The sequence below is a fragment of the Elephas maximus genome, chromosome 5, assembly GCF_024166365.1.
Source record: "Elephas maximus indicus isolate mEleMax1 chromosome 5, mEleMax1 primary haplotype, whole genome shotgun sequence".
In the NCBI taxonomy this organism is placed as follows: domain Eukaryota; kingdom Metazoa; phylum Chordata; class Mammalia; order Proboscidea; family Elephantidae; genus Elephas; species Elephas maximus.
Genome location: NC_064823.1, coordinates 55,226,757 through 55,254,199, shown reverse-complemented (window position 1 = coordinate 55,254,199; position 27,443 = coordinate 55,226,757). Strand labels below are relative to the sequence as shown.

At 38.4% G+C, this 27,443-nt stretch overlaps 1 protein-coding gene across 6 annotated transcripts in view; it reads left to right on the top strand.

Moving 5' to 3' along the window:
- RAP1GDS1 (Rap1 GTPase-GDP dissociation stimulator 1) overlaps positions 1-27,057 on the top strand; it is a 179,930-nt gene extending 152,873 nt beyond the window's left edge. For 5 of the 6 annotated variants that reach the window (XM_049885653.1, XM_049885654.1, XM_049885651.1 and 2 more), the window contains 4 exons: positions 5,771-5,910; positions 18,268-18,394; positions 23,593-23,721; positions 26,379-27,057. In XM_049885653.1, coding sequence (XP_049741610.1) covers positions 5,771-5,910; positions 18,268-18,394; positions 23,593-23,721; positions 26,379-26,506 — 524 coding nt within the window. In that variant the 3' untranslated portion in view covers positions 26,507-27,057. The remainder of the gene's footprint in view (positions 1-5,770; positions 5,911-18,267; positions 18,395-23,592; positions 23,722-26,378) is intronic. The other variant, XM_049885652.1, reaches the window with a different exon arrangement.
- Positions 27,058-27,443: the final 386 nt, after the last annotated feature.

The window sequence follows — 27,443 nt, the reverse complement described above, 5'->3', positions numbered from 1 at the left end:
CTATTCAGATGTTAATGAAGCCGCCTGCGTCCAGTCCAAATCCCTGCGGGATGGTTCCCTGGCTCGGACGCTGCTCTTTCTGCTCCAAGACCAGTCACTGCCTCCCGGGGACTTCTCCTACCGGCTGCGTCCCACGCCGCCCATGGAACCGGCTGGTCCCCCTCCCGGGGTTAGTTCAGGGGGGTGGAGCCGCTCTCTGTGCTTGTGCCGTACCTGACTGGTACGCTGGCTCCAGGCTCTGGAAACAATCGCTGCTTCCCCGTATTAGTTCGATCTCCGTCTCTAAATCTGTGTTTGTTGTTCAGGGTTCATAGATTGTTATGTATGTGATCGATTCACTTGTTCTTCCGTGTTTTTGTTGTAAGAGGGATCCGAGGTAGCGTCTGCCTAGTCCGCCATCTTGGCTCCGCCCTCCAAGTGATTTTTGTATGTTTATTTTATAACCTGAGACTCTGCCAAACTCTTCTATTAGTTTCAGTAGTTTTCTGGAGGATTCCTTAGGGTTTTCTGTGTATACGATCATGTCATCTGCAAATAGTGATAGCTTTACTTCCTCCTTGCCAATCTGGATACCCTTTATTTCTTTGTCTAGCCTAATTTCCCTGGCTAGGACTTCAAGTACGATGTTGAATAAGAGCGGTGATGAAGGACATCCTTGTCTGGTTCCCGTTCTCTAGGGAAATGCTTTCAGGTTCTCTCCATTTAGAGTGATATTGGCTGTTGGCTTTGCATAGATGCCCTTTATTATGTTGAGGAATTTTCCTTCAATTCCTATTTTGGTGAGAGTTTTTATCATAAATGGGTGTTGAACTTTGTCAAATGCCTTTTCTGCATCTATTGATAAGATCATGTGGTTTTTATCTTTTGTTTTATTTATGTGATGGATTACATTAATGGTTTTTCTGATATTAAACCAGCCTTGCATACCTGGTATAAATCCCACTTGATCAGGGTGAATTATTTTTTTGATGTGTTGTTGGATTCTATTGGCTAGAATTTTGTTGAGATTTTTGCATCTATGTTCGTGAGGGATATAGGTCTAAAATTTTCTTTTTTTGTAATGTCTTTACCTGGTTTTGGTATCAGGGAGATGGTAGCTTCATAGAATGAGTTGGGTAGTATTCCATCTTCTTCTATGCTTTGAAATACCTGCAGTAGTAGTGTTAAGTCTTCTCTGAAGGTTTGGTAGAACTCTGCAGTGAAGCCATCTGGGCCAGGACTTTTTTTTGTTGGAAGTTTTTTGATTACCGTTTCAATCTCTTTTTTTGTTATGGGTCTATTTAGTTGTTCTACTTCTGAATGTGTTAGTTTAGGTAGGTAGTATTTTTCCAAGAATTTATCCATTTCTTCTAGGTTTTCAAATTTGTTAGAGTACAATTTTTCGTAGTAATCTGAAATGATTCTTTTAATTTCATTTGGCTCTGTTGTGATGTGGTCCTTCTCGTTTCTTATTCGGGTTTTTTGTTTCCTTTCCTGTTTTTCTTTGGTCAGTCTAGCCAATGGTTTATCAATTTTGTTAATTTTTTCAAAGAACCAGCTTTTGGCTTTGTTAATTCTTTCAATTGTTTTTCTGTTCTCTAATTCATTTAGTTCAGCTCTAATTTTTATTATTTGTTTTCTTCTGGAGCCTGATGGATTCTTTTGTTGCTCAGTTTCTATTTGTTCAAGTTGTAGGGACAGTTCTCTGATTTTGGCTCTTTCTTCTTTTTGTATGTGTGCATTTATCGATATAAATTGGCCTCTGAGCTCTGATTTTGGCTCTTTCTTCTTTTTGTATGTGTGCGTTTATCAATATAAATTGGCCTCTGAGCACTGCTTTTGCTGTGTCCCAGAGGTTTTGATAGGAAGTATTTTCATTCTCGTTTCTTTCTATGAATTTCCTTATTCCCTCCTTGATGTCTTCTATAACCCAGTCTTTTTTCAGTAGGGTATTGTTCATTTTCCAAGTATTTGATTTCTTTTCCCTAGTTTTTCTGTTATTGATTTCTAGCTTCATTGCCTTGTGGTCTGAGAAGATGCTTTGTAATATTTCGATGTTTTGGATTCTGCAAAGATTTGTTTTATGACCTAATATGTGGTCTATTCTAGAGAATGTTCCATGTGCACTAGAAAAGAAAGTATATTTTGCAGCAGTTGGGTGGAGAGTTCTGTATAAGTCAATGAGGTCAAGTTGGTTGATTGTTGTAATTAGATCTTCCGTGTCTCTGTTGAGCTTCTTACTGGATGTCCTGTCTTTCTCCGAAAGTGGTGTGTTGAAGTCTCCTACTATAAATGTGGAGGTGTCTATCTCACTTTTCAGTTCTGTTAAAGTTTGGTTTATGTATCTTGCAGCCCTGTCATTGGGTGCATAAATATTTAATATGGTTATGTCTGCCTGATCAATTGTCCCTTTTATCATTATGTAGTGTCCTTCTTTATCCTTTGTGGCGGATTTAAGTCTAAAGTCTATTTTGTCAGAAATTAATATTGCTACTCCTCTTCTTTTTTGCTTATTATTTGCTTGATATATTTTTTTCCATCCTTTGAGTTTTAGTTTGTTTGTGTCTCTAAGTCTAAGGTGTGTCTCTTGTAGGCAGCATATAGATAGATCGTGTTTCTTTATCCAGTCCGTGACTCTCTGTCTCTTTATTGGTGCATTTAGTCCATTTACATTCAGTGTAATTATAGATAAATAAGTTTTTAGTGCTGTCATTTTGATGCCTTTTCATGTGGGTTGTTGGCCATTTCATTTTTCCACATACTTTTTTGTGCTGAGAAGGTTTTCTTAGTAGATTGTGAGATCCTCATTTTCATAATGTTTAACTTTATGTTAGTTGAGACGTTACGTTTTTCTTGAGTTATGGAATTGATATTTCTTTTTGTGGTTACCTTATTATTTACCCCTGTTTTTCTAAGTGAAAACCTAACTTGTATCGTTCTATATCGCCTTGTATCACACTCCATCTGGCAGCTCAATGCCTCCTATATTTAGTCCCTCTTTTTGATTATTGTGATCGTTTATCTATTGATTTCCATGATTCCCTGTTATGTGTATTATTTTGCTTATTTATTTATTTATTAGGATTAATCTTAATTTGTTTGTTTTTGTGCTTTCCCTATTTGAGTTGCGTTGATATCAGGACTTTCTGTTTTGTGACCTTGTATTGTGCTGGTACCTGATATTATTGGTCATCAGGCCAAACAATCTCCTTTAGCATTTCTTGCAGTCTTGGTTTAGTTTTTGCAAATTCTCTAAACTTGTGTTTATCTGTAAATATCTTAATTTCTCCTTCATATTTCGGAGATAGTTTTGCTGGATATATGATCCTTGGTTGGCAGTTTTTCTCCTTCAGTGCTCTGTATACGTCGACCCATTCCCTTCTTGCCTGCATGGTTTCTGCTGAGTAGTCTGAACATATTCCTATTGATTCTCCCTTGAAGGAAACCTTTCTTTTCTCCCTGGCTGCTTTTAAAATTTTCTGTTTGTCTTTGGTTTTGGTGAGTTTGATGATAATATGTCTTGGTGTTTTTCTTTTTGTATCAATCTTAAATGGGGTTCGATGAGCATCTTGGATAGATATCCTTGCATCTTTCATGATGTCAGGGAAGTTTTCCGCCAGCAGGTCTTCAACTGTTCTTTCTGTATTTTCTGTTATCCCTCCCTGTTCTGGGACTCCAATCACCCGCAAGTTATCCTTCTTGATAGAGTCCCACATGATTCTTAGGGTTTCTTCATTTTTTTTAATTCTTTTATCTGATTTTTTTTTCAGCTATGTTGGTGTTGATTCCCTGGTCCTGCAGAAGTCCCAGTCTACATTCTAATTGCTCGAGTCTGCTCCTCTGACTTCCTGTTGCGTTGTCTAATTCTGTAATTTTACTGTTAATCTTTTGGATTTCTACATGCTCTCTCTCTATGGATTCTTGCAACTTATTAATTTTTCCACTATGTTCTTGAATAATCTTTTTGAGTTCTTCAACAGTTTTATCAGTGTGTTCCTTGGCTTTTTCTGCAGTTAGCCTAATTTCATTTGTGATGTCTTTAAGCATTCTGTAAATTAGTTTTTTATATTCTGTATCTGATAATTCCAGGATTGTATCTTCATTTGGGAAAGATTTTGATTCTTTGGGAGGTTGGAGAAGCTGTCATGGTCTGTTTCTTTATGTGGTTTGATATGGACTGCTGGCTCCGAGCCATCACTGGGAAACTAGTTTTTCCAGGTAATCAGCTAAAAAAAAAATGCAGTCAGATCCCTATCAGAGTTCTCCTTCTGGCTCAGGGTATTCGGATGTTAATGGAGCTGCCTGGGGAGGGTGGGGGAGGGATCAGAGAGCTAGGAGTGTAGCACCTCAGAATATAGAGCTGAGTCCCGCGTTCACGCTCTGCCCGCACCTGCCAATATCCCGGCGGGACGGCTCCCCGGCTGGGACGCTGCTCTCCCCGCTCCAAGACCAGTCACTTCCTCTCGGGGACTTCTCCCTCCGGAGCGCCGCTCCGCTCGCGCGAACTGGGTGGGCGGACCCGCACGAACGGCTGGGCCCGCCCCCGGGGTCGCTTTAGGTTAATATAGCTGATCCCCACGCTTGCGCCACGCCCGCTTCCGGCCAAACTCCTGGCGGGACGGCTCCCTGGCTGGGACGCTGCTCTCCCCGCTCCAAGATCAGTCACTGCCTCCCGGGTGCTTCTCCTACTGGCTGCGCCACTACGCCGCCCGCGCCAACCAGCTAGGCTCCCTCCCGGGATGAGTTCGGGGTGTAGAGCTGGGTCCCTTTTCTGTGCCGTCTGCCCCTCTGGGCTCTGCCCCAGATCGGGCTCCGAAGGTCACCTGCCTGGTACGCTGGCTCCTGGTTCTGAAAATGATCGCTGTCTGCCTGTATTTGTTGGTTGTCCGTCTCTAAGTCTGTGTTTGTTGTTCAGAGTTCGTAGATTGTTATGTATGTGATCGATTCACTTGTTTTTCCGAGTCTTTGTTGCAAGAGGGATCCGCAGTAGTGTCCACCTAGTCCGCCATCTTGGCCCCGCCTCTCTCAGCTCAGGTTTTTAAGGGATAAAGGGGCCATAAGTTTTGGGGACTTGTGGAATGTGCACGTTCTTTCTTCTGTTTGGTTTTGGTGGTTGTATCTCAAACATGTTGATCTTTTCCTGCCATTATCCCAGTAGCTCAGCGGGTAGCTGGCGCCATCCTTCGTCTTATTCGACAGGCTTAGATCAATATCACTTGTTTTCCACAGTCCTAGAGAAAACATTGGTTAACACTTAACTATTTGGAAAGCTAACATCAGAATCTTACTTGGAGGCAGGGATGGGCTGGGGGAGGGAAAGAAGAGAAAGAAGAAACGAGAAAAAAATGGCTCAGGTACTGTTCAAGATATGGCTGAGCAGCCTGTTTCATTTCTAATCTGCCTTAAAGGGTTACTATGAGTTGGAATTGACTCAAAGGTAATGGGTTTGGTTTGGTGGTTTTTAGTGCAAGAAAAGACTCTGAAGCCTTTTTAGTGACTTAAAAGCTGCATGTGCTGCAAGTGAAGGTGATTATGATGAATTTGTTTTGCAAGTAGGGGTTGATTCAGTAGTTTCAAAGTGAGGGCAAAGTTCCATAACATTAGAGGGCAAGTAGTAGTTGTCCATAAGTCAGTGTTTGTAACCCTGGAGGCTACCTGTATTTGTAGTTCGTGCTTTAATCTTGTGATTTTCAGGCATGTAATTTTCTTCCACTCTTACATCTTTACCAGTTATTTCAGTTGATTGCCTATCAGTGATTCATTCCTTTGTGGCTTGCCTTCTTTCCTATAGCAGAAGCTGCTGAACAACTGGGAAAGAATGTGAAATTAGTGGAGCGTTTGGTAGAATGGTGTGAAGCCAAAGACCATGCTGGTGTGATGGGGGAGTCAAACAGACTGCTGTCTGCCCTCATACGACACAGTAAATCAAAGGTAAGTTCCAGAGGATTACGGGTCCCTGGTAACCATTGAGTGACCTGTTTGGAAAACCCAGTACCCTAAATTCTACATCATAAACTTGTATTTTTATGTATTTATGTATATTGTTCAAAGTGAATTCCATGGAGAAACCGTAATGAATTGAATTTATCAGATGTCTACCAAAGAGGTAAGTACATTAATCAATGATTGTGAAAAAAAGATTGAAGACTGAGCTTTTTTATTTAGTTCTGTTCCATAACATGGATTGATACAGTGGCTGCAACAATAAACTCAAACATAATAACAATTTTGAGGATGGTGCAGAACAGGGCAACGTTTCCTTCTGTTATAAGTAAAGTCGCTATGAGTCAGAGGAACCTAGACAGCACCTAACAACATCAACAAATTCCATAATAATTAAGAGTAAGGCTTTGGAATCAGACAGTATGGCTTCACATTTTCTCTCTACCATTTACTTAGTCAAGTCACTTTATATCTTAATACATAAAACCGGAATGATAATACCTGCCTGAAAGTGTTTTGAGTAGGATTCAGTGAGATCATATATATGAAGTGTTCAGCTGGTACCTGGCACATGATAAGCGCCACAAGGTCTGTATTTTGTGTGAGCTCTGGATTATAACCGTTACTTTTCTCACCCTTTTAAAATTTAAATTACTGTTAAATTTGGCAAACATTGAAGTGTATTTGATCATTCCTTTTGAGTAGCAGTTCTCAAAGTATGTTCGATCAGGAGGCGGGGCCAAGATGGCTGACTAGGTAGAAGCCTCCTCGGATCCCTCTTGCAACAAAGACTCAGAAAAACAAGTGAATCGATTGCATACGTGACAGTCTACAAACCCTGACCATCAAACACAGATCTAAAGAGTTGACCTGAGTGACAGAGACTGAGAACGAACAACCATGGGGAAGCAACGACTGTTTTCGGAGCCTGGAGCCAGCATCCCAGTCAGGAAACCTTGGTGCCGGGCTTTGGACTAGGTGCAGGGGAGCTGAACACGGCATCCTGAGATGGCGAAAACACGGGACGCAGCCTAGCCCCCGGAAGTGACCACAGGGGAAGCCCAGCCAGTGCACGAAGGCAGCGCAGCGACGCAGCTGACATGAGGAGAAGTCACTGGGAGGCAGCGACTGGTTGTGGAGCTTGAAGTGTGGCGTCCCAGCCAGGGAACCTTGGCGCTGCGCTTTGCACTGGGAGTGGAGGAACTGACCACGGCTTCTGAGACAGCACAAGCAAAGGACGCGGGCCTGACCCTTGGGGGAAATCTCGACCCAGCCAACGCAGACAGGCTACACACCCCTCGGGAATCTCAGATAAAACAGTCATCCCAAGCAAGATAAGTAACGTTGTCTATATTCCGGGGTGGTACTCTCTCCTATCTATCTGATCCCTCCCCTCCCCTTCCCAGGCGGCTTCATTACCTTTGGAATTTCCTGAGCCAGAGAGTGAAGTGCTCTGCGGTTTTTGTTGTTTGTTTGTTTGTGTTTTTTTTTTTTTTTTTGTCTTTTCCTAACCCATTCTCCTGGCCTGAGAGAAGGAGCTACAAAAAACCCAGGGACCAAAAATCCTTCCCTGACTTCCCGAAATTGGACTGAAAATACAGAACCAGCTCCAGCCAAGTATATGAGATCCACAGTCTTGGGCTTTCATCCCTACAGGGAACAAGGTGGCTATTATAATGCAAAGGCATTTCTGATACGGATCTGACTGTAATTGTTTTAGCGGATTACTGGAAAGACAAGTTTCCCAGGTCTGATGTCTCTGCTTATTAAACAGAGTCCTCACTGACCCACAACAGGGAACTGAGGGCTGAAGCTCCCCCCAGACCACCTAGCCTCCTGCCTTAGGGGTCTAAGGAGGGTGACACCTACCAATCTGTAGAGGTACTTGCATTGGGTGCCTAAGGTACAGCTGCAGAGCCCACCCACCAAAGTGCTTTAGGAATAGATACACACGTACCTCACTGGCACTTGGGGGAAGCCTGTCAGCATCCTGCCCCCTGTGGAGTGTGAACCCCTGCTGCTACTAGAATCTGGTGCACACAACTATCACCACTACACCTGTAGGTGGATAGGTGACAGTCTGCACCACACACTTGGTGACCCAAAATGAGATTCTACTCAAGAGTAGTGAATGGACTCTTAGGCTTATATATCTGGTAACAGCCCAAGCCACCTGGTAATAGGACAGAAGTGATTCAAGGACTACAACAATCAAGACAGCGCAATCTAGTAGCCCATCTACATATATTGAAAGAAAACAAAACAAGATGAGACTCAGTGAGCAAATATAAAATAAATCACTACAATACCTTATAGATGGCTCGGAGACAGCAGTCGATACCAAACGACATAAAGGAGCAGACCATGATTGCTTCTACAACTCCCCAAACTAAAGAATCAAAATCTTTCCCAAATGAAGAAACAATCCTGGAATTGGCAGATGCAGAATAAAAAAACTAATTTACAGAATGCTTCAAGACATCAGGGATGACCTCAGAAATGAAATAAGGCAATCTACAGAAAAAGCCAAGGAACACACTGATAAAGAAGTTGAAGAAATCAAAAAGATTATTCAAGAACATAGTGGAAAAATTAATAAGCTGCAAGAATCCATAGACAGCATTCAGAAATCCAAAAGATTAACAGTAAAATTACAAAATTAGACAACTCAGTAGGAAGTCAGAGGCACAGAATCGAGCAATTGGAATGGAGAGTGGGGGACCTGGAAGACAAGGGAGTGGACACCAATATAGCTGAAAAAAAATCAGATAAAAGAATTTTAAAAAATGAAGAAACCCTAAGAATCATGTGGGACTCTATCAAGAAGAGTAACTTGTGTGTGATTGGAGTTCCAGAACAGGGAGGGATAACAGAAAATACAGAAAGAATAGTTGAAGACCTGTTGGCGGAAAACTTCCCTGACATCATGAAAGACGAGAGGATATCTATCCAAGATGCTCGTTGACCCCCATTTAAGATTGATCCAAAAAGAAAATCACCAAGACATACTATCATCAAACTTGCCAAAACCAAAGATAAAGAGAAAATTTTAAAAGCAGCCAGGGATAAAAGAAAGGTCTTCTACAAAAGAGAATCAATAAGAATAAGTTCAGACTACTCAGCAGAAACCATGCAGTCAAGAAGGCAATGGGATGACATATATAGAGCACTGAAGGAGAAAAACTGCCAGCCAAGGATCATATATCCAGCAAAACTCTCTCTCAGATATGAAGGTGAAATTAAAGCATTTACAAATAAACACAAGCTTAGAGAATTTGCAAAAACCAAACCAAAGCTATAAGAAATACTAAAAGAAATTGGTCAAAAAATCAATAATATCAGATACCAGCACAACACAAGGTCACAGACCAGAACATCCCGACGTCAACTCAAATAGGGAAATCACAACAACAAATTAAGATTAATTTTTAAAAAGAAAAAAATGCTCAAAACAGGGCATCATTGAAGTCAATATGTAAAAGATCACAATAATCAAAAAGAGGGACTAAATACAAGAGGCATAGAACTGCCAGATAGAGAGGGAAACAAGGCGATATAGGACAATACAAGTTAGGTTTTTACTTAGAAAAATAGGGGTAAATATTAAGGTAACCACAAAGAGGTATAACAACTCCATAACTCAAAATAAAAACCAAGAAAAACATAACGACTCAGCAAACATAAATTCAACTGCTAGGAAAATGAGGAACACACAATTTACAAAGAAAAACGTCTCAGCACAAAAAAGTAAGTGGAAAAATGAAATTGTCAACAACACACATAAAAAGGTATCAAAATGACAGCACTAAACACATACTTATCTATAATTACGCTGGATGTAAATGGACTAAATGCACCAATAAAGAGACAGAGAGTCTCAGACTGGACAAAGAAACACGATCCATCTATATGCTGCCTACAAGAGACACACCTTAGACTTAGAGACACAAACAAACTAAAACTCAAGGGATGGAAAAAAAAAAAATATATCAAGCAAACAACAAGCAAAAAGGAGCAGGAGTAGCAATATTAATTTCTGACAAAATAGACTTTAAAGTTAAATCCACCACAAAGGATAAAGAAGGACACTACATAATGATAAAAGGGACAATTGACCAGGAAGATACAACCATATTAAATATTTATGCACCCAGTGACAGGGCTGCAAGATGCATAAACCAAACTTTAACAGAACTGAAAAGTGAGATAGACACCTCCACAATTATAGTAGGAGACTTCAACACACCACTTTCGGAGAAGGACAGGACTTCCAGTACGAAGCTCAATAGAGACACGGAAGACCTAATTGCCACAGTCAACCAACTTGACCTCATAGACTTACACAGAACACTCCACCCAACAGCTGCAAAGTATACTTTTTTTCTAGTGCACATGGAACATTCTCTAGAGTAGACGACATATTAGGTCATAAAACAAACCTTTGCAGAATCCAAAACATCAAAATATTACACAGCATCTTCTCAGACCACAAGGGCATAAAAGTGGAAATGAAGAACAGAAAAATTAGGGAAAAGAAATCAAATACTTGGAAACTGAACAATACCCTGCTGAAAAAAGACTGGGTTATAGAAGACATCGCGGAGGGAATAAGGAAATTCATAGAATACAACGAGAATGAAAACACTTTCTATCAAAACCTCTGGGACACAGCAAAAGCAGTGCTCAGAGGCCAATTTATATTGATAAATGCACACATACAAAAAGAAGAAAGAGCCAAAATCAGAGAACTGTCCCGACAACTTGAACAAATAGAAAGCAAGCAACAAAAGAATCCATCAGGCACCAGAAGAAAACAAATAATAAAAATTAGAACTGAACTAAATGAATTAGAGAACAGAAAAACAACTGAAAGAGTTAGCAAAGCCAAAAGCTGGTTCTTTAACAAAATTGATAAACCATTGGCCAGACTGACTAAAGAAATACAGGAAAGGAAACAAATAACCTGAATAAGAAACGAGATGGGCCATATCACAACAAACCCAACTGAAATTAAAAGAATCACATCAGATTATTATGAAAAATTGTACTCTAACAAATTTGAAAACCTAGAAGAAATGGATGAATTCCTAGAAAAACACTACCTACCTAAACTAACACAATCAGAAGTAGAACAACTAAATAGATCCATAACAAAAAAAGAGATTGAAAAGGTAATCAAAAAACTCCCAACAAAAAAAAGCCCTGGCCTAGACGGCTTCACTGCAGAGTTTTACCAAACTTTCAGAGAAGAGATAACACCACTACTACTAAAGGTATTTCAAAGCATAGAAGATGATGGAATACTACCTAACTCATTCTATGAAGCCACCGTATCCCTGATACCAAAACCAGGTAAAGACACCACAAAAAAAGAAAATTTCAGGCCTATATCCCTCGTAAACATAGATGCAAAAATCCTCAACAAAATTCTAGCCAATAGAATTCAACAACATATCAAAAAAATAATCCACCACGACCAAGTGGGATTTATACCACGTGGTTTAATATTAGAAAAACCATTAATGTAATCCACCATATAAATAAAAAGACAAAATCCACATGATCTTATCAATTGATGCAGAAAAGGCATTTGACAAAGTCCAACACCCATTCATTCATGATAAAAACTTTCAGCAAAATAGGAATTGAAAGAAAATTCCTCAACATAATAAAGGGCATCTATACAAAGCCAACAGCCAACATCACTCTAAATGGAGAGAGCCTGAAAGCATTTCCCTTGAGAACGGGAACCAGACAAGGATGCCCTTTATCACCGCTCTTATTCAACATTGTGCTAGAGGTCCTAGCCAGAGCAATTAGGCTAAACAAAGAAATAAAGGGCATCCGGATTGGCAAGGAGGAAGTAAAATTATCTCTATTTGCAGATGACATGATCTTATACACAGAAAACCCTAAGGAATCCTCCAGAAAACTACTGAAAGTAATAGAAGAGTTTGGCAGAGTCTCAGGTTATAAGATAAACATACAAAAATCACTTGGATTCCTCTACATCGACAGAAAGAACATCGAAGAGGAAATCACCAAATCAATACCATTCACAGTAGCCCCCAAGAAGATAAAATACCTAGGAATAAATCTTACCAAAGAAGTAAAAGACCTGTACAAAGAAAACTACAAAGTACTACTGCAAGAAACTAAAAAGGGCCTACTTTCGTGGAAAAACATACCCTGGTCATGGATAGGAAGATTTAACGTAGTAAAAATGTCTATTCTACCAAAAGCCGTGTGTACATACAATGCACTTCCGATCCAAATTCCAATGATATTTTTTAAGGTGATGGAGAAACAAATCACCAACTTCATATGGAAGGGAAAGAAGCCCTGGATAAGTAAAGCATTACTGAAAAAGAAGAAGAAAGTGGGAGGCCTCACTCTACCTGATTTTAGAACCTATTATACAGCCACAGTAGTCAAAACAGCCTGGTACTACAGCAACAGGCACGTAGACCAATGGAACAGAATTGAGAACCCAGATATAAATCCATCCACATATGAACAGCTGATATTTGACAAAGGCCCAGTGTCAGTTAATTGGGGAAAAGATAGTCTTTTTAACAAATGGTGCTGGCATAACTGGATGTCCATTTGCAAAAAAATGAAACAGGACCCATTCCTGACACCATGCATAAAAACTAACTCCGAGTGGATCAAAGACCTAAACATAAAGTCTAAAACAATAAAGATCATGGAATAAAAAATAGGGACAATATTAGGAGCCCTAATACAAGGCATAAACAGAATACAAAACATTACTGAAAATGCCAAAGAGAAACCAGATAACTGGGAGCTCCTAAAAATCCAACACCTATGTTCATCTAAAGACTTCACCAGAAGAGTAAAAAGACCACCTACAGATTGGGAAAAAAAATTCAGCTATGACATCTCCGACCAGTGCCTGATCTCTAAAATCTATATGATTCTGTTAAAACTCAACCACAAAAAGACAAACAACCCAATCAAAAAGTGGGCCAAGGATATGTACAAGCACTTCACTAAAGAAAATATTCAGGCAGCTAACAGATACATGAGAAAATGCTCTCTCGATCATTAGCCATTAGAGAAATGCAAATTAAAACTATGATGAGATTCCATCTCACTCCAACAAGGCTGGCATTAATCCAAAAAAACACAAAATAATAGATGTTGGAGAGGCTGCAGAGAGATTGGAACTCTTCCACACTGCTGGTGGGAATGTAAAATGGTACAACCACTTTGGAAATCGATCTGGCGTTTTCTTAAAAAGTTAGAAATAGAACTACCATACAAACCAGAAATCCCACTCCTCGGAATATACCCTAGAGAAACAAGAGCCTTCACACAAACAGATATATGCACACCCATGTTTATTGCAGCTCTGTTTACAATAGCAAAAAGCTGGAAGCAACCAAGGTGTCCGTCAACGGATGAATGGGTAAATAAATTGTGGTATATTCACACAATGGAATACTAGGCATCGATAAAGAACAGTGACGAATCTGTGAAACATGTCATAACATGGAGGAACCTGGAAGGCATTATGCTGAGCGAAACTAGTCAGAGGCAAAAGGACAAATATTGTATAAGACCACTATTATAAGATCTTGAGAAATAGTAGAAACTGAGAAGAACACATACTTTTGTGGTTACGAGGGAGGGAGGGTGGGAGAGGGTTTTTTACTTATTAATTAGTAAATAAGAACTGCTTTAGGTGAAGGGAAGGACAACACTCAATACATGGAAGGTCAGCTCAATTGGACTGGACCAAAAGCAAAGAAGTTTCCTGGATAAACTGAATGCTTCGAAGGTCAGCGGAGCAAGGGTGCGGGTTTGGGGACTATGGCTTAAGGGGACTTTTAAGTCGATTGGAAAAATAATTCTATTATGAAAACAGTCTACACCCCACTTTGAAGTGTGGCGTCTGGGGTCTTAAATGCTAACAGGCGGCCATCTAAGATGCATCAGTTGGTCTCAACCCACCTGGATCAAAGGAGAATGAAGATCACCAAGGTCACACGATAACTATGAGCCCAAGAGACAGAAAGGGCCACATGAACCAGAGACTTACATCATTCTGAGACCAAAAGAACTAGATGGAGCCTGGCCACAACCGTTCACTGCCCTGACAGGGGGCACAACAGAGAACCCCTGAGGGAGCAGGAGTACAATGAGATGCAGACCCCAAATTTTCATAAAAAGACCAGACTTAATGGTCTGACTGAGACCAGAGGAATCCCAGCGGTCATGGTCCCCAAACCTTCTGTTGACCCAGGATAGGAACCATTCTTGAAGACAACTCATCAGACTTGGAAGGGACTGGACAATGGGTTGGAGAGAGATGCTGATGAAGAGTGAGCTTACCTGTATCAGGTGGACACTTGAGACTCTATTGGCGTCTCTGTCTGGAGGGGAGATAGGAGGGTAGAGAGGGTTAGAAACTGGCAAAACGGTCACAAAAGGAGAGACTGGAAGGAGGGAGTGGGCTGACTCATTAGAGGGAGAATAAGTGGGAGTATGGAGTAAGCTGTATATAAGCTTATATGTGACAGAGTGACTTGATTTGTAACCTTTCACTTAAAGCACAATAAAAATTATTTAAAAAAAAAAGTATGTTCAGTCAAATAATAATCCCAGTGAATGTTTTACAAAAAACGAGGTAGGATGAGTTAGGAGAATAGTGCATTCCCTCTCCTCCCCTTTGAGATTCATAGCACACTTTACCACTCCTACAAATAAACCTCCCTAGCTACTTCATCCACTGATCCCCAAGCTGTTTGACTGAGCTATTTATCTCACTTTTTGCAAGTGACATCTATTGACATTTCACAGGATACAATTTGGAAAATACCGGTCTGGAATAAGCTTTTGAAATAATTAAACACTAGGTATGAATTTGTTATATTTTTACAAATTCTTGACTAACTTGTGGATCACAGCTTTCTGCTTGTGTTATTAAGCTTTGAAGATCATAATCCTTTTAAAGTACGCTAACCTCCTGTCTTGTAGTCCAGCTCTCCAGTAGTTTGTATTGACTCAGAGGGTTTTGCACTGGCTTAGTCATCTCAGCCACATACAGCTTGTTCCTGCTTGTTTGTCCTTAGGTAAATTCACACCTTCCCTTGAAAGAGTGCCCTAGGCTAGGACTCCTAACCAGCTATCTGGTCTTTCTGACTCCAGACATTAAAAACAGAAAAACATGGTAGTTTGCCTTTACACTAGGAATATAAAAAACTCCTTCCTATCAAAGTAGGTACTTACTCTTTAAGAATAAAACATTCTTTTTTAGTTAGCAAGCTAAAACCTGGTTTTAACAAATGTATTTATTCATTTGCTCATTCATCCACCAAATTCAAATTTTATACTAAACTGGGCTTTTATGATACAGTGCTAAGAACATTTTTATTAGGTTAGTGGCTACACCAATCTGCAATCTTATAAATTGATTATCTCAACTCCAAGCCTATCTCACAACATGCAGTTAAAATCAGCATCATTACACAGTTTCAACAAAGTCTTTAGCTGGGTTTATGTCAGTAATCAAAGGCAAATTGGCTATAAACATGAGATTGTTAGCATGAATAATTTGCTTTGGTTTTTATATGTACTAAAATTTAGCTTTCCATAAGAAAAGCCTTTAATAAATAGGACTGCAAAATAATATATTGTTTCAGACTTTGTAAAACAGTGTAAAATATTTCTGAAAATTTTCTAGACTTTGCAGAGACATCTGGGGTTTAGGAGAACTACTCAGAGAAATGCTGCATTATGTATGCCACTTACCGGAAGTGAAACGACTTCAGAGAGGTTCAAATCATCTCTGGATTAATTTTAGAAGTCTGTTGGTTAAAATTATTTGTAATTTTCCATGTGAAGCTTCTTGCTCTATGAACTAGTACAAGTATCTTTTTTTTTTAGTATCTCGAAGTTAACATATAATTTTAAAGTATATTCATAGAACTTCAAAACACATTAAATGATTGCCTGTGCATGGCGCTATAATGAATTCAGCACATAAACTTTTGGATAGATCACAAATGGTTAAGAACAAGGACCCCAAAGCCAAACTGCTGATTTGAATATTGGCTTTACTGCTTAATCACTGTGTGACCTTAAGCAAATTTCATAACTGAACTTCAGCTTCTTCATCTGTAAGCAGAAAATAACATATACCTAAATGGGAGGAAACCCTGGTGGCATAGTGGTTAAGTGCTATGGCTGCTAACCAAAGGGTCAGCAGTTCGAATCTGCCAGGCGCTCCTTGGAAGCTTTGTGGGGCAGTTCTCCTCTATCCCATAGGGTCGCTATGAGCCAGAATTGATCCGACAGCACTGGGTTTGGTTTTTGGGTTTTAAATGGGATTCTATGTGAGGATAAAAATGAGCTGGTATCTGTAAGATACCCAGTACAGTGCCCAGCATGTAGTTATTGCTCCATAAAGGATAAACTAAAAACCAAACCTGTTGCCATCAATTCCAACTCATAGCAACTCTATAGGACAGAGTAGAACTGTCCCATAGGGTTTCCAAAGAGCAGCTGCTGGATTTGAACTGCCAACCTTTTGGTTAGCAGCTGAATGCTTAACCACTGCTATCAGTATTACTGTGTTCTCCTGTCATGTCAGAAGTACCCTGCCCTTTTTTTTTTTTTTTAAGATTTTATCCCCCGTTATATCAGGCAAAGTGACTCTATAGAGTAGTTCTTCAGTTGTTGAAGAAGGAGGAGCATTTCTTTTTAAAAGGAAATGTGCAGATACCTGTTCCAGAAAAGTGAGATGGGAAAGAAGCTATACTTATGGAGGTGCTATTCATTCCTGATGTACAAATTTCCTTCATTCATTCCCTGCTCTTCCTTCTACTATAGTGGACTTTTCAAGGTGAATCATAAAATAGAGGATGAATTGACTCTCCAGGGACCTTTCCTAGGTGATGGCATATGTATCTATGAATCTTTTGTTTTCTTTGTTTGATAAGCTTCTTTATAATTTTTATCACAGTATTTACTAGCTTTAAGAATGTAACATCAGTTTCAAATAAATTCCCAGTGAAGAAACACTGTATTGTAGCATATTGTAGCATATTCTTTAGAAAAGGCCTTAAAAGACAGTATCACTTTCTAAAAGAGGTTGATGGGAAAAGATTCATTAGATGCTAAAATACAACTATTATAAAAATTGATACTTGGACTCCATTGATTTAGAATGTTCGCTCACTCAGCAAGTTTGGGCTCAAAACAAACCTGCTGTCTCTGGTTTTCTAAAAATTTACATAAGAAGAAAGCATAAAAGAAACTTTTTCAGAGATTTTTGCAAATTAATTTGAAAATATTTTATTTACAGTTAATTTTATATCATTATCTAACTTGGAGAGGCTGCTTCTTAAAATATCCAGCAATTACTTCAAATTACTAAAAATAGTGAAAAGTAGCAAAGAAAATTACTTTTAAAATACTCTGTAATTGAGACTTTACACAAAGTCATATTTTTTTCAAGAGTTCTAAGACAACAAAACCCTCAGTAGGATGAAGACAAAAAATGGGTAATAGAAATAAATGTAACCATTATTTATATATGTACATATATATATATAACTTTTGCCAGACATGCTTATAATTGCTTTTCATGTGATAGCATTTTAAGTATCACAGAAATCGATGAGATACACAATTATTTTATCCCAGCATTATAGATGAAGTCACTGATATACAGAGAGATTCAGTATTTTGCTCAAAGTCAGTGGTGAGTGTTGGTGCTGGGATTTCTCAAATCTGGTGGCGCCTATGTCTTTCTCTGCCACGGAAAGTCCAAAGTTGTAGGCACCCTGAAAAAGAGGGGGAGACAGAGAATTTTCATTGAAGTTCTGCACAAGTCCCTTTGTGTGTGCCTGTGTGTCTGTGTGTCTGTGTGTGTTCCAGTTCTCACATTTGCCAGGTTCAACCAAGGGGTAAAAGCTACCAGAACAAACAAAAACAAATTTACCCATAGCATTTGGAGAACAACTACCAAAAGAAGAACATTTTTAATTTCAAATTTTGTTGATCCTGTGACAGGTCCACCTTTAGGGCAATGGCATTTTTCTTTGGCTTTGGTAGCTTCTGGGATTCTATTTCTTGCACTGAATGTGAACTGCAATGGTCTTTTCCACTTAGGCAATTTAAGTTGTCATTTTTTGATGAATTTATTTAAAGCTGAAAGCTTTTTTCATCTGGGAAGAAAAAACATTTATGGTTAAATGTAATGATTTGTACAAGACACTGCCAGAAGAACCACTCAACAATAAATTGACTGATTATAATATACTTTCTTTATGTTTAAAATTAAAATTTATAATTCTGTGGTATTTATTATTGTAGGATGTAATTAAAACCATTGTACAGAGTGGTGGCATCAAGCATCTAGTTACCATGGCAACTAGTGAACATGTAATAATGCAGAATGAAGCCCTTGTTGCTTTGGCACTAATAGCAGCTTTAGAATTGGGTAAGTACTCCAGTGACAAACTTGTTTTCTCCTATTTTTATCTGGATGAAAGGAAGCGCAGGAGTGGAATAGAAGTCAGACAGAACCTTGACTGGAAGCGCTTTGTCAGCTTCTGTCTGCACCTTTATCTGAGTATATAGAAGATCATACCGTGTATATAGTTGTTACCACAGCTGTTTCTTTTGATTGAGCTTTTGGCAGCATTTTTAGCGCAATGCTTTCAGCTTAGTTTAACTTTCAAGTACTACCTCAAGTTATAGCCACTTTAAGACTACATGAAGGTACAGAAAACATTTTCAGTAGGCTTCATGGAGAACTGAAACCATATTTAGAGTACAATAACAAGTATAGCAATCTGTTATTCTTCCAGTGACTCAGCCCTTTTCTTCCATCTCTGCCGGTTCTCTACTACAGATTCTCTCCTCTAATCTCCCTTTCCCTATCACCATGGTTCCTGTTGCTTTGTAGCATTGCCTCCACTCTGAGCTCTCAGCTTCTGTGTACTCTTTCATGTGTTTTGCATTCAGAACTCCTGAAAAAAAAAAGCAGAGCCTAATTGATTCAGTTAGTTTCTGTCTAACGTAGAGCATTCCTTTGGGCAAAATTCTTCAAGGGATGCTAACTCATAAGCATCTAGCCTCAAAATCCAGTCTCTAAAACAGACGGTTAAAACCTAAGGTCACTTTACACAAAGAGGGACTACAGACTTGGGGTAGGCAGTGTCCTGTTTGATTTAAAACCATTTCAGTAAATACTGTAACTGATCACCTCTTAATTCCCACCGATGGTTTATATCCATAATTCTTAAACTGGGACAAGCAGACCTATCCTAGGAGGGAGAAACCGAAACATAAACGTGGTATATCTTCCTCCAGTGTTAGATTTACTCAGATCTGAGGTACGAAATATTTGAATTTCTGTCATCTTAAAGAGTTTTACATTGTAAAGTAATTTATAATTAAAAATAAATTCATAGGAATACTATAAGTAGGGTCTAAAATTTGCTTGGATATTAAAGATAAAATAGAAGCCTTCATGAACATTTATGCTTGCTCACACTGATGTTGTGGTTCGAGATGCTTTGGTGGAACTGGCCTGTGTGACTCCTTCAGAGATTTCTAGTCCTAGCCTAGTCTGCTGTGGTTACCATCTCTCACATGATTTGGGTAGATTGTATAAGTCAGTCTAGAAGTCCAGACACCTTTAAGGGGAAATCTATGAAAGGTTGGGAATCAGTGAGGACATTTTAATACCGAACTGGGATCATGGTCTGATTTTATATGGCTTAAAGCAATGGATCAATTTCAGAATATTCTTGACTTCTCATCCTGGGATAAATCTGGGTTTGTGCCCTTCATAACCAGTACCTTCCAAACAAGCTATAATTTCATCATCTTGCGAATAGCTGAGCATTTGCCTGATTACCTTACCATAGAACTATATAAAGTGGCAATACATCTTTACATCCTTTTAACTATACATCATACTTTGAAAACTGTGTTTCTCCAGCTTTGTATCCTTACTGGCTATTTGATTAAGTAACTATTATATTTATTTGTAGGATAATAGTATATAATTATAAAAATATAATAGTATATTTTTAAGAGTCCTTATATTTTGTGTAAGTGTGATAATTATACATTGACATGCAATTGTAAAAAATAATAGAGAGCTCCCTTGGATCCTTTGCCCAGTTTCTCCCAATGAAACATTTTCCGAAGCTATGGTATAATACCACAGTGAGGATATTGACATTGATACGGTCCACCCATCAGTCTTATTCAGACTACTCCCAGTTTTACTTGTACTCATTTATGTGTGTGTGATAATTTATGTAGAGTGTTGTCACCTGTGTCGGTTCATGTGTCTCCTACCACAATCCAGATACTGAACAGCTCCAACTCCCAAAGGATCCCTTGTGTTGCTCTTTTACAACCACACCCACTTCCCTCCCACCCTTGTTCTCTACTCTATCACTAACCCCTGGCAACTACTAATCTGTTGTTCATAACTAAAATTTGTTTTTTCAAAAATGTTATATGAATGGAATCATATAGTATGTAACCTTTTGTGATTAATTTTTTTGCTCAGCATGATAACCTAGAGAATCACCCAAGTTGTTTCATGTATCAATAGTTCGTTCTTTTTATGGCTGAGTAGTTTTTTTTTTTTTTTTTTACCATGGTTTAACCAGTCACCTCTTGAAGGATACTTGTACTGACTCCAGTTTTGGGCTTCGAAAAACAAAGCTGCTATGAACATTGTATACGGGTTTTTGCATGAACGTAAATTTTCATTTCTCTGCAATAAATGCCCAGAAGTGCACTCACTGGCTTGTATCATAGTTGAATGATTTTTTTTAAGAAACTTTTCCAGAGTGGATATATATTTGCACCAGAGCGCATGAGTGATCTACTTTCTCTGCATCTTCACCAGTGTGTGGTGTTGTCACTATTTTTTATTTTGGCCATTTTGGGAGCTATATAGTAATTTTTTAGTTCATTGTGGCTTTAATTTGCATTTCCCTAATGGCTAATGATGTTTTACACCTTTTCGTGTGCTTATTTGCTATCTATATGTATTCTTTGATGAAATGTCTATCATGTCTTTTACCCATTTTCTAATTGGATTGTTTGGGTTTTTTTTACTACTGAGTTTTGAGAGTTCTTTATATATTCTAGATACTAGTCATTTGTTGGATATGTAGTTTGCCAATATTTTCTCCCAGTCCGTAGATTTTCTTCTCATCCTTTTCACGTGAGCTTTTGTTGTTGTTGCATGCTGTCAAGTTGATTCCAATTCATAGTGACCCTATAGGACAGAGTAGAACTGCCCCATAGGGTTTCTTAGGCTGTATGTAGTCTTTACAGGAGCAAGTCACTTGGTCTTTTCCCCAGTGGAACCACTGGGTGGATTCAAACTGACAACCTGTTAGTTAGCAACTGGGAGCTTAACTGTTGTGCCACCAGGGCTTGTTACATGGGCTTTTACTGAGCAAGTTTTTTTAATTTTGACAAGGTCCAATTTATTATTTCCTTTTATGGATTGTGGTTTTGGTGTCAACTCTATGAATTCTTTGCTTAGCCCTAGGTCCTAAAGAGCAAAAGTGTGTGACACTCTGCTTCCATAAAGATTACAGCCTTGGAAACCCTATGAGGCAGTTCTCTTCTGCCCTATAGGGTCACTATGAATCAGAATTGACTCGACAGCATGGGTTTAGGTCCCAAAGATTTTTTTTTTTTTAATTGTGCTTTAGGTGAAAGTTTATAGCTCAGATTAATTTCTCATTCAAAAATTTATACACAGATTGTTTTGTGACATCGGTTGCAATCCCTGCTATGTGTGAGCACTCTGCTGCTCTCCACTCCGGGTTCCCCATGTCTATTTGTCCAGTTTTCCTGTAGCTCCCTGCCTTCTCATCTTTGCTTTTGGGCAGGTGTTGCAAATTTGGTCTCATATACTTGATTGAACTAAGAAGCACGTTCCTTGCATATGTTGCTGTTTGTTTTATAGGCCTGTCTATGGCTGAAAAGTAGGCTTCGGGAGTGGTTTCCATTTTGAATTAGCGGAGTTGATAGTCTCAGGGGTTCCTCCAGTCTCTGTAGACCAGTAAGTCTGGCCTTCTCCCATGAATTTGAATTTTGTTCTACATTTTTCTCCCGCTCTGTCCAGGACCCTCTGTTGTGATCCCTGTCAGAAGTCAGTGGTATCTATGTTTTGCGTTTTTTTTTTCCTTCAAAAATGTTTATCATTTTAGTTTTACATTTAAGCATGTGATCCATTTTGAGTTAATTTTTGTATAAGGTACAAGGTTTGGGTCAAGATTCTTATTTTTGCCTATGAATGTCTAATTGCTTCAGCGCCATTTGTTGAAAAGACTATCTTTTCTTCACAGAGTTGATTTTGTACCTGTGTCAAAAATCATTTCAGCATATTTGTGTGGGTCTTTTTCTGGGTCTTCTGTTCTGTTCCACTGACCTGTGTGTCTATTTATCTGCCCATACCACACTCCCTTGATTAATGTAACTATGTAGTAAACCTTAATATGTTGTTAGGTACCATAAAGTTGTTCCCTGACTCATGGTGACCCCATCCACAGTTGAAACAAAATGCTGTTCGGTTCTGCACCATCCTTATGATCAGTTGTGGATCAGGCCATTGTGATCCATGTGGTTTTCATTGGCTGGTTTTCAGAAATAAGTTGCCAGGCCTTTCCTCCTCATCTTTGGAAGCTCCATTGAAAACTATTCAACATCATAGCAATGTGCAGCCCTCCACTGACACACGGATGGTCGCTGCACATGAGGTATATGGGCTGGGAATTGAACCTGGGTCTCCCACATGGAAGGCAAGATTTCTACCACTGAACCACCATTATTCCCATAAGTTTTAATATCAAAAACCAAAAACCAAACCCATTGCCGTCGAGTCAATTCCAACTCATAGCAACCCTATAGGACAAAGCAGAACTGCCCCATACGGTTTCCAGGGAGGGCCTGGTGAATTCGTACCACAGACCTTTTAGTTAGCAGCCGTAGCTCTTAACCACTATGCTACCAAGGTTTCCATAAGTTTTAATATAGGACAAAGTAATTCCTTCCACTTTATTCTTTGTCAAGATTGTTTTAGTTATTTTATGGCCTGTGCCTTTCCATATAAATTTTAGAATAAGCTTGCCTGTGTCTACAGAAAACTGTTGGGATTTTGATAGGAACTGTATTAAGAGTTCTTATATTTTAAAGATACATACTGAAATATTTATGGATGAAATGATCTGATTATAGGATTTCCTCCTAAATTATTTGGAGTGGATGAGAGTAGAGATGAATGAAAGAAAATTGGCCATAATAATTCTTGAAGATGGTGATAGGTACATAGGGGTATCACCTATACTGTCTTTCCTATTTTTGTATGTGTTTAGTGCATTTCATAACAAAGCTTTTTTTAATTGTCTCATATTAAAAGCAGTGCTGTAATATTGAATGTTAAGCCCAAACTCCTGAAATGTCTGCTGAAATCTAGTTCTATTCTTTTCACAAGGTCTGAATTTAATATTACATATCTAGGTCATTGTTTTCAGTCCCTTTTGGTAAGTTTTCACGTGGTTACTTTTTAGAAAAGGAGCAGTGTTTCAGCTAGATTGTACCAGGTTCATACACAGTGATTATAACTTATACTTCATTTGTTTCATATTCTAGGCACTGCCGAGAAAGATCTAGAAAGTGCTAAACTTGTACGCATTTTACACAGACTGTTAGCAGATGAGAGAAGTGCTCCTGAAATCAAATACAATTCTATGGTCCTGATCTGTGCTGTCATGGGATCTGGTAAGTATTTCCCATCAACATATGGTTGACATTAAATATAGAATAATTTCCAGCTGTGAGAGCTGAAACTCGACAGTACTGCCTTGTTTTTCTGGGTCTTATAAGTTTTCTACCTTTGACACAGGGTGCAGTCTTACCACTTTTCTATTGTTCTCTATTAGTGGAAAATATTTGAGTTTTCCTTCTCTGACAGGTTCCAGCTTTCAGAGGTTTTACTGTAGTAAATGATGGCTTTGAGTTTTGAATGCATTAGAAATTAGTTAATGGAGAATAGAGAATTACTTTTACACTGAAAATATTCCTGGAAGATTCTTCCTATACTTATGAAGAACAAGTTTTGGTTTGGTATGGTGTGATATTAAGTAAAGAATTTGTTCCAGGAATCTTTGACATATCTTGGTATACGTTTCATGGACACTTGAAAAGAGTATTGTGCTGTTGTTGGGCGCAGTGTTCTATAAATTTCGATTATATCCTTTTGGTTGGTGGTGGTGGTCTTCTATATCCTTGCTCATTATCTAATTAGTTGTTTTATCAACTGTTGCGAGAGGGGTGTTGAAGTCTCCAGCTGTAATTGTGGATTTATCTATTTCTCCTTCCAGTTCTATCAGTTTTTGATTCACATATTTTGTAGCTCTGTTTTTAGGTGCATATACATTTAGGATTGCTATGCCTTCTTGGTGAATCGGTTCTTTTATCATTATGTAATGTCCCTCTCCTGGTAATTTTCTTTGCTCTGAAATCTACTATATCTGATATTAATATAGCCACTCCCGCTTTATTTTTATAAATTCGTATGACAGATCTTTTTCTATTCTTTTACTTTCAACCTCCAATGTCATTGTATTTGAAGCAAGTCTTTTGTAAACAGCATGTAGTTGGGTCATGTTTTTTTAAGCCTGTCTGTCAGTCTCTTTTAATAGATGTATTTATGCCATTTACATTTAATGTAATGGTTGATGTATTATAGCTTAAATCTGCAGTTTCATTTTTCGTTTTCTGTCCCGCCCCCCCCCCCCGATTTCCTGTGAGTTGCTTGGACATTTTTTAGAATTATATTTTGATATATCCATTTGTTCCATTTCCATTTATTTATAGTGTTAGAGTACTCCTTTTATAGTTTTTCTAGTGGTTGCTTTAGGTATTACATTATACATACGTACTATCACAGTCTATTGGTGTTGTCATTTTACCAGTTCAAGTATAGAAGCCTCTTTTGAGCTCTCCTTACCTTGCCTCATTTGTAATATGCCTTAATTTTTTCCTCTACATACATTCTGAATTGCTTCAGATAGTGTTTTGATTTTTGTTCCAGCCACCAATTACAATTCAGAAAACTCAAAAAGGAAAATCTGTTACCCATGTTTTTGTTTACTGTGTTCCTTCTTTCTTCCAAGCTTCCTTTTTTTTTTTTTCTCTCATTTCCTTTCTGGAGAACTTGTTTTAGCTTTTTTTTTTTTTTAGGCTAGGACTGCTAGCGACAAATTCCTCTTAGTTTGTCTTCATGTTTTGATTTCCTCTTTATTCCTGAAAAAACATTTTTTGCTGGGTGTAGGATTCTGAATTGACAGTTGTTTCTCTCAGCACTTGAAAGATGTGCCATTTTCTTGTGGCCTTTATGGTTTCTCATGAGAAATTCATGTTTTTTAATGGTTTTTCCTCTATAGGTAATGTCATTTTTCTCACTGCTTTCAAAATTATTTTTGTCTTTAGGTTTCAGAAGTTTGACTATGATGTGTGTTGGTATGGGTTTTTTTGTTTTTTCATTCAGATTAGATCTTCTGTTTCTTGGTATGATAAATCATTTTTCTATTAAAACCTGGGCATCATAGTGAAACTTTGGAAAGAGCAGCATGGATATCATCACAGTTTCCTGGCAAATAGTGAATGCTGCTCTTAAGATAACCATATTCATTAGAGCACCTTTGATAAAGTATTTCCAAGCCCGCATTTAAGAATTATGGTTACTGCACAGCCAGTTTAGAGAACAACCAGTCTAGATTAGAATGGCTCACAAAGAGTTTTTTTAAAAAGGAAGGAAGGAAAGAGAGAGAGGAAGGGAAAGAGAGAAAGAAGAAAGGAAGAGAGAGAGGGCAGGAGGAAGAGAGAGATGAAGGGAGGGAAAGAAATGTTAGATTACTTGATAGTTTGGCCATACCAAGAGTTTTATATTTCTGCCATACAATTTGGGGGAAAATTAACGATATATAGACAATAAAGCAGACCAATAAATTTGTTGAAAGGATGTGAAGTTTAAACTCTTGATTTGCCACAGAATTAATTAGAGTAGATCTGACATTTTTCTGTAAGTCATTGGACTTCATATTTGAACTGGTTATAGGCTTAAGACAGAACCTTGAGATCACACAACAAGCTGTGTTTAAGTATAACTCATTACCCTAATCAACCTTAGACTGCAGAACTTGACATCTGATTTATCTTTTTATAAATATGGCAAGTAAGGTTTTTATTTTTATTATTATTATATACCCCTAAAAAAGACATTGTTAAGCTACTGCTGTGTCTTTTTTCAGAATTGTCACTAGTTTTATAACTCAGTCTCACAAAATAAACATTTGGGTATATGTTTTAGATAGATTGTACAGTAAAATTAGAACAACCAACGGGAGCATATCTATCTTATTTTTGTCTTCCAGAATCTCTACACAAGGAAGTACAAGATTTGGCCTTTCTAGATGTTGTGTCCAAACTTCGCAGTCATGAGAACAAAAGTGTTGCCCAACAGGCCTCTCTCACAGAGCAGAGACTTACTGTGGAAAGCTGAGACCTACCCCTCCCTGATACATGGCATCATCCCATCTCTGATTTCCCCTTTGTCCTCCATCCAACTGCCTCTTCCACTTCATTCACTACCGTATCACTTTGTGCATGCGTGTAATGTTCCAGTACCAATTGAAGAACTGCTGTAGGTACCTGCCCAATAAGATTTCTAAACCCATAGTTCATGTGAACATGAATTTGTCAAAAACAAGTCTCCACCCATAACTGTTTTCTTCCTGTTGCTTGAGCTACATTAAGTAGAATGTGCATGTTGTAGTCCTACAATGATGTAAACTTGGTACTACAAAATGACTTGCTCTTCACCCTCAGTAAACTGCATAATTATGTACTGATAAATTAGAAACAAAACAGAATGCAGCAGGAGCTGTCTAGTTTATTAAAGATGGAATTGAATAGTAAAAATAGCTCCATTTTTGGTGCTTGGGAAGCACAGTGACCAAAAAATTGTATGGCCGCTCATTCATTAATCTTATCTACTAATGTCAAACCCATGGTACCTAGAGTTAAATAAAATTCTAATGGTCTTACTCTTTACCCTATGGTTTCTCCTTTTTCCTAAATCTGTAGGATATTGAAACCGCCATAAACTTATCTCAGACTTTCTGAGGTTTTTGATTCCATATTATAATTGACTGTCATCAGTAGCTTGATGTTGAAAACATTTGTAGTTTTCAGTGTTGAACTAAGGGGTTGAAGAACCCCTATTAGATTAGTGGATCTTGTTTTTCTAGATTCTGATACATGTGCATTTTCACCTCAGAACTTCTTCCATCAGTTAATCAGCATTGTCCAACACTTGTCTTTAAAAGTCACTTGACACTTGTTTTCAATTGAGGAAATTGAGTATAGTTCATTGAGAATGGATTTATTTGCTATTTTTCATCATTCAGCTTGAAAGCAAGAAATTTATCTTTCATAGT